The sequence below is a fragment of the Protobothrops mucrosquamatus genome, unplaced genomic scaffold (assembly GCF_001527695.2).
Source record: "Protobothrops mucrosquamatus isolate PMUCROS unplaced genomic scaffold, P.Mucros_1.0 scaffold2065, whole genome shotgun sequence".
Classification (NCBI taxonomy): Eukaryota; Metazoa; Chordata; class Lepidosauria; order Squamata; family Viperidae; genus Protobothrops; species Protobothrops mucrosquamatus.
The window spans coordinates 4,477-15,809 of NW_015388170.1; the positions used below are offsets into that span (position 1 = coordinate 4,477).

General features: G+C 39.1%; 1 protein-coding gene across 1 annotated transcript; it reads right to left on the bottom strand.

Moving 5' to 3' along the window:
• Nucleotides 1-2,593: 2,593 nt before the first annotated feature.
• Nucleotides 2,594-3,904, bottom strand: NPY1R (neuropeptide Y receptor Y1). The gene is made up of 2 exons (XM_015823985.1): nt 3,209-3,904; nt 2,594-3,049 (listed from the first exon to the last, which is right to left on the bottom strand). The coding sequence occupies exons 1-2, from the start codon at nt 3,902-3,904 to the stop codon at nt 2,594-2,596; spliced, it is 1,152 nt and encodes a 383-aa protein (XP_015679471.1).
• Nucleotides 3,905-11,333: the final 7,429 nt, after the last annotated feature.

Below are 11,333 nucleotides of genomic sequence, written 5' to 3' on the forward strand. Positions count from 1 at the left end.
CTGCTAGAGATAAAAATGGGCTGTATTTTTAAAATAAGGTTGAAATTTGGAAGCAAGACTGAAAAGAAAAATGAGGTACCTTTCACACACAGACACAAGCAGTTTGAAATATAACAAATCCTCGGGGACCTGGGGGTAGTAAAAGAAGAACTGAGACAGATGGAAATCTCCTTCAGGAAATATAGCTATCTCTGAAAGAATAAGTAAAAACTGTAAACCTCTAGGCAGCCCAGAATCACTTGGTTGAAATAGGAAGCCATAGAAATTAAATAAATGAGTTTAGCTATGAATATTGCATACAATTTTATGGGACTCTGTATTGAGTCTAATTTAGTCTCTCTTGATTATTGTCTCTATGTAAGCTCAGTTCTTGGAAGTTTTATGCAAATTGTCACATCTTTAGGTCAGACTGCTTTGGTATTAGCAGCAGAAATACCATCTAACTTATTCTGTATATGATTCTATTCAGTAGTGGGATTCAAATATGTGAACAACCAGTTCTCTGTCTGGATGCTGCTTCTGGAAGTCCATTCTGGGCCTGGGCAACAAAAAATTAGCTACCGGTTCTGCCGAAGTGGTGCGAACTGGCTGAATCCCATCACTGATTCTATTGGAGAAGTCAGTTTAAACAGTTCTGTATGTGTTTTATATGCAATTACTTAAAGCTAAAAAGGATTTTTTTTAACTTTCTTTTACTATATTTCAAAATAAAGTTTCTGATTCTAAATCAATCTGTCTTCTCATAAATGAAGAGGAGAAGGTGGAGGATGATTTACTAATCACTATAGAGCCAGGTGACACAATATAATTTATTTTCTTTTTTTATTTTCCCTTTTAACTTGCCAGGAATTTGCACAGGCTATAGAAGCCTGACCTTTTTGCACATGCTGGGGATTTTCACTAGACAGCCTAACAGTCCTAAGAAAAGATCCAGATGCTTTATAGCAGTGGTTCTCAACTTTTTTAATGCCGCAACCCCCAACCGGTCGTAAGTCGAGGACTAAACCGGTCGTAAGTCGAGGACTTTCCCTGCCCGGGAGCACCGCGCATGCATGGTTCTGTCCCCTGCGCCGGCCGAGGCGTAGCTGGCAAGGGCAGAGACGGAGCAGGCCGACCACCAGCTGGCCCAGCCCAAGGGAGGTAAGGCACCTGCCGGAAAAAGGGAAAAAAATGGCAGACAGCCTTGCTTGGCGACCCCGTGAAATGGTCGATTGACCCCAAATGGGGTCATGACCCATAGCTTGAGAACCGCTGCTTTATAGTGTAGACAAGTGCCTCATTCCTGCTCCTGCAGGCTTCAAAATACATTTTTCAAATTGGTTACAAAGGCTGCACAGGCCACACACTTATGGCATAGTCACAGATACAGACACAACTGCAACTGGATCTCCTTTTTTTAAAGTGTAATAACTATCATAATCTAAAGAAAGAAACTCAGTGGGCCTATGATATTAAGGGAAATAGGAGACTTTTTCGCCACTTAAAAAACACATAGCGATGACTATTTTTACAAAGATAAAGCATATAGGTTGTTCTGATCCATAATTCTATTTACAGATACAACTATCAATGGAAGTGTTGAGTTATAAGTATTTAGAAAGACTATGAGTTACCTTAATTTCTGCCAACTTGCAAAACAGGGCTATTTAGTTCACTGAGAAGTGATTCTTCACAAGTGTTTAAAAAGTAGCTTTAAAATGTGTTAGCCAAAGCTGTTTTTACAATTGGTTTTATATTTTATTTAATTCCATAGATGCTTTATTTTTCAATTATTTATACCTATAAGAAATGCATTTCCATCTGTTTGTGTCAAGTGCAAGAAAGCAGGAAATCCAGGCAGTTCAAATGAATATAAAAGTTTATTGCAAGCTTAAGTTCTCTACAAGAATCTGAACTACTAATGGTCAAAGCAAATTGGCGGTAGATAATAGTTAATGGAATTCAAGGTGGGCTGGAGTTAGATCTCTTGTGGGTGTGAAGAGACTCGAGACTGGTGACACATTTGACCCCTCCCTTGGGCTCAGCCTGGTCATCTCCTACAGTCTGATTTTAATGTTTTCGATATGTTGCTCCTAGAATATATGACTAAAACTGACCTAGTTCAGTATGAAAATAAAATTGAAATAGGTTTTATTGAATACTGTACAGCTTTTTCTCTTGGATTTTGTAAAATTCTATATAAAAACTGCAAGGATCTCTCTAAGCAGTCTCCAATAACTGGACACAATTGAATGGGGAAAAATATTAATAGCATATATTGTGCTCTCATATGTGTGTGTGTGTGTGTGTGTGTGTGTGTGTGTTTCCAGTAAAATGAATACTCTTTTAAATAATGTACTAAATTGATAGAGAAATATATCAAGCACAAATAGAAAAAAAAGAAATTTCATGATGAAAATTTCAGGCAGCGAAAGTGTCAATATACTTCGCATTAGAAAGAACTCTTCGTTTAAAAATAGCAAACAGGCAACAAAAAATCAAAACAACAGCAACAGTAGGAACATGAAAGTGACATTTCAGAGTAGGTGGAAGAAAAATAAATCTCTTTAAAATCTGGTGTTTGTTCATGAAACCATGTCAGTCATGACAACAGCTATATTTTTTCATTAGCATGGTCATTAAATTTTTTAAAAGTGATAGGACTGGCTTGCTTCAAAGAAGTCTTTGAGATATCTGTATGCATTGTAGACATAGCTATTGTTTCATAGTCATCGACTCTGGTGTGGAAATCGCAGAAACGAAAGAAAATCTGTAGATCCCGTTGAAAGTTCTTGTTGAGGAATCCATAGAAGATGGGATTCACACAGGTTGAGATCATAGCTGTAAGGTGACAGATTAAAAACAGCAAATTATGGCTGCAGGCTGCAGGGAGAATTTCATGATTCCAGTCAAAGACTGTATTGAAGATGGTGAGTGGCAGCCAGCACAGGGCAAATGCCACCACAATTGAGATCAGCATAATATTGATCCTTTTTGTTTCAGTGGATCGGTATTTATTATCCCTCATCTTGTCCACCATGTTGCATCTTCTTTTTAAGCGAATATAGATCTGTGAGAAATAAGAATTCAATAACAATAATGTAAGCCATATACTAGCGGTACCATTTTTTATAAGAACAAAGAACAATTTAAGCCATATCCTAGAAGTGCCATTTTGATAAAAAACAAAGAACATGCAAGATATGTGACAAAATAAACTCTTCCTTACCTTTAAGTAGCAAATGAATATAAAACAAAGAGGCCCGAAATATTGTATCACCAAGAGAATAGTAGTGTATGACAGTCTGGCTGACTCCCATGGAAATGAATCCAAGCATACATATTTTCCCTTGTAGTCCTCTATGGTTATATTAGTGAAAGGGTCATCAGTTAAAACATGGTATACTAGGAAAGGCAAAGATGAGGCTATTGCTAGGATCCATATGGTGGCAATTCCAATATAGGCATGTCTGTTATTAGGCCTCCAGCCCCGAGGGTTGATAATCAACTGATGGCGTTCAATAGCTATGAGGACCAAGGAAAAAACAGAGACTGTGACAGAGACACACTGCACAAAAGGATTAAGTTTGCACATGGTTTCCCCAAAAACCCAGTGGTCCATTAGAGTATATACAAATGTGAAAGGAAGACACATGATAGTTATTAGGAGGTCTGAAAAGGACAGATTGACAATGAAAATGTTGGTCACATTGTGCATTTCCTTTTGCTTCAAGATTATAATCATTAAGGCCAGATTTCCAGAAATACCAAGAAGGATAACAATTCCATAAGCCAAGGCCAAGGTGAATACCATTGCCAAAGGCACATGACAGTCAATGTCCTGGAAATGTAAGAGTCCAGAAGTCTCATTGGAGACATTCTGAATAGAATTATTTCCTGTGAAGGAGAGAAGTGATGCATTCATATTGGGTTCTTTTCTAGCTGAGATCACACTGAGCAACAGACTAAAACTTCAATAGCTTCTCTCAAGAAGTCGATGTTTTTCTTCTCATTACACAAACCACAGGTGGCCAAAAAAAGGTGCAAGAGAAATGTTCATGCCATTGATAATCTTGAAGGATCTGCAAAAAAATGGAATGTTCACATATTAATGTTTTAAGGTTATACCAAAAGAGAATTCTATAGGCATTTGCTGAGAAGACTGCCCTTAGAGTATTTTGCTGATATCAATATGCCATTATTTTCAATAATGAAAATGTAATAACACCAAGAATAGCTGAATTAACATCATGAAAGAACTACAGGATGAATGTATTAATTTTCATAACCTAAATTTGTCCAATTCCCACTCTGTTCTCCCTAAAGCATCTAGATAAGACTCTTATTGTTATTACTGCATTTAATTATAATTCATATGCCTAAAGTCAGAAAGTGTTATCACACTAACATTCAATAACAGCAAATCCTCTTCAGGAGTGGAAATCAACCTAGAAATAAGGAGAAATCTTCTCACAGTGAGAACAATCAACCAATGGAACAGCTTGCCTTCAGAAGTTGTGGGTGCTTCATCACTGGAAGCTTCCAAGAAGAGACGGACAGCCACTTGTCAGAAATACTATAGTGTCTCCTGCTTTGAGCAGGGGGTTGGACTAGGACAGGGCTTTTCAACCTTTTTACCCATTGTACCACTTTTAGGACTTGGCAACATCCGAGTACCACCAGTCGCCTAGCAAAGTGTCAAAAACTTGACCAAAAAAAAATAAAAAATGAAAAAAGTGATAAAGTACAGGTAGTCCTTGACTTACAAAAGTTCGCTTAGTGACTCTTAGAAGTTACAATGGCACTGAAAAAAGTGCCCCCCCAAGCCACAGCCGAGCAAGACACCTGCCTGCCCGCCCGCCCGCGCTCTTCCTCCTGTCTGAGGTTTTCATTGTTGTGAGCATTTCTGTGGAGGATTGGCAGCGGGGTTGGGGTGGGGGGTGTTTGGTTTTTATTCCCCCCGTCTGCTGGGTGGTTGCAGCAGGTTTTGATCACTTCACATGACCCTGGGACACTGTGACTGTCATAAATATGAATCAGTTGCCAAGCATCTGAATATAAATCACAAGACCCTGGAGATGCTGCAACATTCTAGCTGACCTCTGCTTCTTCTGGGCTCAGCAGAAACACCAGGATTAGTGCCGCTTTTCAGCTGATCGGCGCTTCTTCTGGGCTCAGCAGAAGTACCAGGATGAGCGCTGAGCAGCTCAGTGGAAGCGCCAGGATCAATGCCGCTTCCGCTGAGCCCTGACAGTCCTGCAGGTCCAGCCATCTCTCGCTTAGGCTTGTGTGGTGCTGCCACCGGTTCAGCTCATTCCCCTCCACCGCTACCACTTTTCTAGGATGGTCACGTACCACCTGCCAGGTGCCAATGTACCACAGGTGGTACCTGTACCACTGGTTGAAAAGCCCTGGACTAGATGACCTACAAGGTCCCGTCCAACTCTGTTATTCTGTATAATTCTGTAAGTCTCCTAGGATTTTCAAACAATAGTCTAGCTGGCTCTTCAAAGATTAATCCACTTCTATAAATGTTTATTAGTAACAAGTTCAAATGCAGTTGTTTTGTGTTGCAAAGATTGGGTGGGACGGTTAAAATTAACTGTTGGATATTACTTACCACAGAAGTTGCTTTTTATTCTTTGTGTTTTATTCATTACTCTTTATTGTCCTCATGGACAAATACACATAGTGCTCGACTTATGACCAAAATTGAGCCCAAAATTTATGTTGTTAAGCAAGACAGGTGTTAAGTGAATTTTGTCCCATCGTAGGACCTTTCTTACCATAGTTGTTAAGTGAATCAGTGCAGTCGTTAAGTTAGTAACACTGGTGTTAAGTGAATTTGGCTCTCCCATTGACTTTCCTTGAATGAAGGTTGGAAAAGGTGATCACATGGCCCCAGGATGCTGCAACCGTCATAAATATGAATCAGTTGCCAAGCATCCAAATACTGAATCCATGATTATGGGGATGCCACAAGGGTCGTAAGTGTGAAAAATGATCATGTCACTTTTTTCAGTGCTGTTGTAACTACAAATGAACTGTTGTAAGTTGATGCCTACTTGTATGTCTAGTGAGCAACTTCCCCCATTCTTTTTTTTAATAATATTTTATTAGTTTTCTAATTTTACAATTAAACATTTAAAAAGCAACGTGGTGACTGGGTTGATCAATAATTCAATAACATACATAAATCTTTAGTACAAATCTCAAGTTACAACATCAGATATTCCCTCTCTTTTTCCCTTAATATCTACTATCTCATATTAGGCTAATATAGTTCTTATTATTATCAACTAAGTAAAAACATCTTTGTTACATTTACAGTATCAATAATTTTTAGCAGTTGTCTTAACAAGTTTTTTCAGAGGCAATTTACCACTGCCTGCTTCCTAAAGTTAAAAGAGAAAAAGAGTGGCCCAAGGTCACTGAGCTGGCTTCATGCCTAAGGCACAACCAGAAGCTTGCTTAGTAAGAATTTGCCTCCTTTTTCTCCACCCCTGCAACCTGTAATTCTGCTCAGTGACACAAAGTCAGCACATATGAAACCTAGACTCTATGGGTTCCAGGATCACCACTGGTAACATATTTCACATAGCTAATTCTTATGCAAAATCTTCATGTTGATTAGTTCTCTTATTTCTGGCAAATCTTTTTGCTGTGTTTTGTTGTACAGAGCTAACACATCAGAATTAGTCATCTGCAAGTAAAAATGGATCAGATTATTCTCATTTCCAAGATTATTAACCCAATACTATGCAAAACAAGAACTTGAGTTTATAAATTATAATATTCAGTGTAAATTGTATCCCTGTTAATGTAGCACATCTTCCATTAGGGCAACAACTTTATTTAGCAGGCCAGAAAAATATCTGGGATATTAAACCAAGCCACTTCTCATTAGCACAGTCTTTTTAGATTATTAGCATGTCAAACTGTCAACAATAATCAAGGGATAATATCCGATACTTTTAGTGTTTATAGCTGCTGTGTAAAGCAGATTGAGTGCATATTTATAGTGCATCTTTGATTTCTATGTCATGTTCCTGGAATATATTATAATATCTTAATTTCATCAGTGTTGTGATTATAAAAGGGAGTAGTTTAATTTGTGATGTAATTTATAATCATAAATCTTTTTTTAATAATATTTTATTAGTTTTCTAATTTTACAATTAAGTATTTAAAAAGCAACGTGGTGACTGACATTAATCAATAGTTCAATAACATCCATAAATCTTTAGTATAAATCTCAAGTTACAACATCAGATATTTCCTCTCTTTTTCCCTTAATATCTACTATCTCATATTGGCTAATACAGTTTTTATTGTTATCAACTAAGTAAAACCATCTTTGTTACATTTATCAATAATTTTTAGCGTATACATATCTTAATTGTGTTTGCAGTCAATCCTTATATACAATCAATGTCCTGTTATTACTTTTTTCCAAGCTTTAATTTCCCATCAATATTCAAATTAACATTTGGTATTTATAATTTCTAAGCTTTAGGTAATCAAAGTTTCCCTTATCTCAACTTCTCCATTTTTCCCTTTTCATAACAAAATCTAATATTCTAAATACACATCTTATCTATTTGAATATAGTCTTATTCTGTTTTCTAAAAGTTATATATTTTCCACCATATTAAACCAAAAATCTATTAGTCTTGTTACACACCTTACCTATTCGGTTATAATGTTACTTTATTTTCTAAAAATTATCTATTTTCCACCATATTCAACCCCTCTAATCAGTAATATGAAATCCCCTCTAATAAATCAAAACCCTAGTTTCCTTCAGCCTTACTCTGGCTTTCTTCCTTTGCCAACTGACCTTCCATGCCAGTACTTTTGAATCATCAAACAGTTCTCCCTCTATTATTATATATATTATTTCAAATAAGAAAAGACCATTCGATTACAGTTTTTTGGGAAGAACTAGCCCATTTGTATTCATTAGATCACCTCCATATTACTCCAATTTGCTACAATTATCCTGATAGGTTTATCTTCCATTCAATCTGTTCTTCCTTTTCCTCAAATTTCTTCTGATTTATGTAAAAAGTCTTTTCCATTTGTGACCACATGTACCTTCTCCACATCCATGGGCAGGGTTCTCCCATAGATTTGCATGTAGGTGAACATCTGCGCCAGGAAATACCCCAGTCTTTTGGGGTCTCCATTGAACTTTGCCCTGATTGGGATCGGCTTCACTTCTGCTGGCTGGGGAGGGTCTGGCCCTGGTGGCTTGTAGTAGGCGCCCTTAGGGTTGTGCTGCACCTTGGGCTCTGGCAGCTGCTGCCTCTCGAGTCTCCGACTCTCCCTTTTCAGATTCCTCCTCCTCTGACTCTTCTTCGGATTCGTGGCCCCCTTTCATTTGCATTTTAAAGTCATTGAGGGTTTTCTTCACATACTCTATTATAGCTTCCATAGATCCCAGTTTGGGTTCTTCTTTCTCTGCATCTTTGTCCGGGGGAGCAGGGTCTGGATTCTTCTTCTTGGCTTTTTTCTTACCTCCCCCCCCCCCCGGGTTAAGGTGACTTTCGGGGTTTTCTCCTCCCAGCCTTCCTTTTTTCCAACTCCAAGTGACCATCTGGCTCGATCTTCTTCACCAGATGGTCCAACCGCTTCCAGGTCCCTGGAGAGGCTTTCTCTGGCTTCAAGGCTGAGGAGGTCTTTGGCCCATTGCACTGCCTGGAACTCCACAATCAAAATTCGGTCGCAACTCCCCCAGTAGAGCAGTTTACTTCTCCGGGTTGAGTACTCTGCAGATCTCACCTTCTGTCAGGACCCACTTCAACTAATCACCCAAGAAAGCAGAACTCTTGAAACAGGCATTGTCTCAAAAGGAATTTTATTAGGGACTAGTGACAGTAGGGAGTGTAAGGCGAGATCTGAAGAAAAGCCTGCGTGAATGATATAACTAAAGCAAGCAATATGCCCCCTCCCACCAAAGTCATAATGTCTGTTTGAACTCCAGCCAATCCACAGGTGGCTTGATGGCCGGCTGACTTGTACTGTAGGCGTGCATCTCAAGGTCTTCTCCAGCTTTCGTTTCCTTGCAACTGTCTGTCTCCTAGATAAGGAGACACATTCCATACTCAAAGGGAGAAGGCCAGACAAAGAAAGAGGAAAGCGAAAGTTACCAACATAATCCCCCATGCACCCCCTCCCCCCAACAGAATGGTAGACCCCCAAAAGAATAGAAAAAGAGAATAGGCGAGGGGTTTGGGGCTCTGACAGTTACAAATAAATGAAAACACCTGCATTTTAATGATGATCAATTTATTTATTTATACTTCATTTTTAAATACATTTTAGGTCTGAGCTGAAAAAATGATTTTGCCAAAGTGTTTCAGGCCTTGCAAAAGTGCAGCATGTCTCTGCTCACTATGAAAGCTGCCTGGCCTTTTTTCAGACTTCCATGGGAGCCTGAAAAAGAGTCAAACCTTTTCCCTTTGGAGATTGCCTGAAGCCTGAGAAAAGGGCATTGTTGTACTACACAGTGGGGGCATGACTGGACCATTTGTCTGGAAGACAACAAATGAAATAACAAGTTTAGTTTAAAATACTTAAAATATTTTTTAGGATGAGCTCCTAAAGTGACCATCATATAACGTTAAAGTAAGGATGCAGGGAATGCTTCTGGATACGGTCATGAAAGTATTTGCCCAGCATTCAACATTTGAGATGATATAAGAAACCAGATGCTGAAGGGTTGTGCTTGATGGATTATCTGGCATCATTGCTGACTTTTAAAAAACATATAGGCAAATTTTCTCCATCTATCTCTAACCTGGTCTTTCAGGTCTTCCAGAAGTACACCCGTTGTCCCTGTAACTGAGTTTATCCACCTTGAAACTGGTCATCCTCTTCTCTTTTCTTCCAACTTGCCTAGCATTAGAGCTAGGTTTTTGCATAAGGTATCCAAAGTAGGATAACTGGTCATTTGTGCCTCAAGTGAGATCTCTGAGTTGACTTGTTTGATGATCTCGGGTTTGGGGGGGGGGGTAGGATTTATTCAGGGGTTGCAGAAGTTCAGTTCAGTCAGAAGCGTCTTAGATTAAAAAGAAAAACAAAGTCCAGTTCCTTTTGAAAAAGCACCTTTGGGACAACCATGACCTGGATGACTAAGAATATCCATAGATATATCCATAGAAAACTTTACATAGAAACCATAACCATAAGCATGCTCAACTATTTTTATTGTCCAGATTTTTCCAAGCATGATTGTAAACTCTGTGAAATGGATATGGCTAACTGAAGCATGCTGAGGAAGACCAATTGGCAAAGTCTTCACACTCACAGGAGGCCTTAAATGTAGATACTGTGTTTCCCCAAATGTAAGACCTACCCCGAAAATAAGCCCTAGCTTGATTTTCGGGGGTGGGCCTTATATAAGCTCTATCCCAAAATTAAGCCCTAGTTTTGGGGTGAGGTGCATGCCTAAAAATCAAGCTAGGGAGAGGTGGGGATGGAGCTGCCCCCCGGGCCTCGCACCCACTTACCAGGCCTCCCATGAATCGACACCTGCCTCTCCTCACCGGCCCACTTCTTCTGCAGCGTCCCCCAGCCTGTATTTCACAGTCAAAGGCCTTTCCTGAAGGCCTCTGCAGCCGAGAACCAAGGTATGGATTCAATCCGTAGCTCAGTTCTCAGCTGCAGAGACCTTCTGGAGCAGGCTGGAGCTCCATTCTCAGCTGGAGAATGAAGTTGCTCCTTCAGCCACAGAAGAAGTGGGCCGGCTAAGTGGGGCTGTTGGTGCCGCTGCCGTGAGGCGACTAGAAAAGACACCCCCTGAAAATAAGACCTGGTGCCTCTTTTGGAGGCAAAAAAAATTAGATTATGTCTTATTTTCGAGGAAAATAAGTATATGCTTTTTCTTAACTTTAAACAAAAATAAAGTTGTACTTTTTTCATAGAGAAGGAAATGCCAGTTGTATTTGCATATTTATTTCACATTTTCAGGTTTAATTTTTTTTAATAATTGGAGGCTATATAAAATAGAATTAACCTAGCTTGTTCAAATTCACTGACTGGACCTGATTCAGCATGTTGTGTGAACACAAATCTTGACTCTTCGCTACTACATTGAAATCTAGATATTAAAGCTTATCCTCCCACAACTATTCCATTATTCCTCAATTTCTGCTGGCATTTACCTTGAGGAGATGTCATAACAAGGCTTGATCTTATCTTTATAAATTTGAAAACTTTAGAAGCTGGGTCTGAAGGATGACAATAAATTGTGTTATACAGGTTGATCAAAAATGAGCTATGTGCTGTAGCCTCCAAAAGGAATACTAAACCTTTCCCCCCCCCCTTGCAAACTAGATTTGGCTTGTGAA

Coding starts and splice junctions, on each gene's coding strand:
- NPY1R (XM_015823985.1), bottom strand. CDS start 3,904: ATGAATGCATCACTTCTCTCCTTCACAGGAAATAATTCTATTCAGAAT. Junction 3,050..3,208: donor TATTCATTTGCTACTTAAAG/GTAAGGAAGAGT, acceptor TATTTCTCACAG/ATCTATATTCGCTTAAAAAG.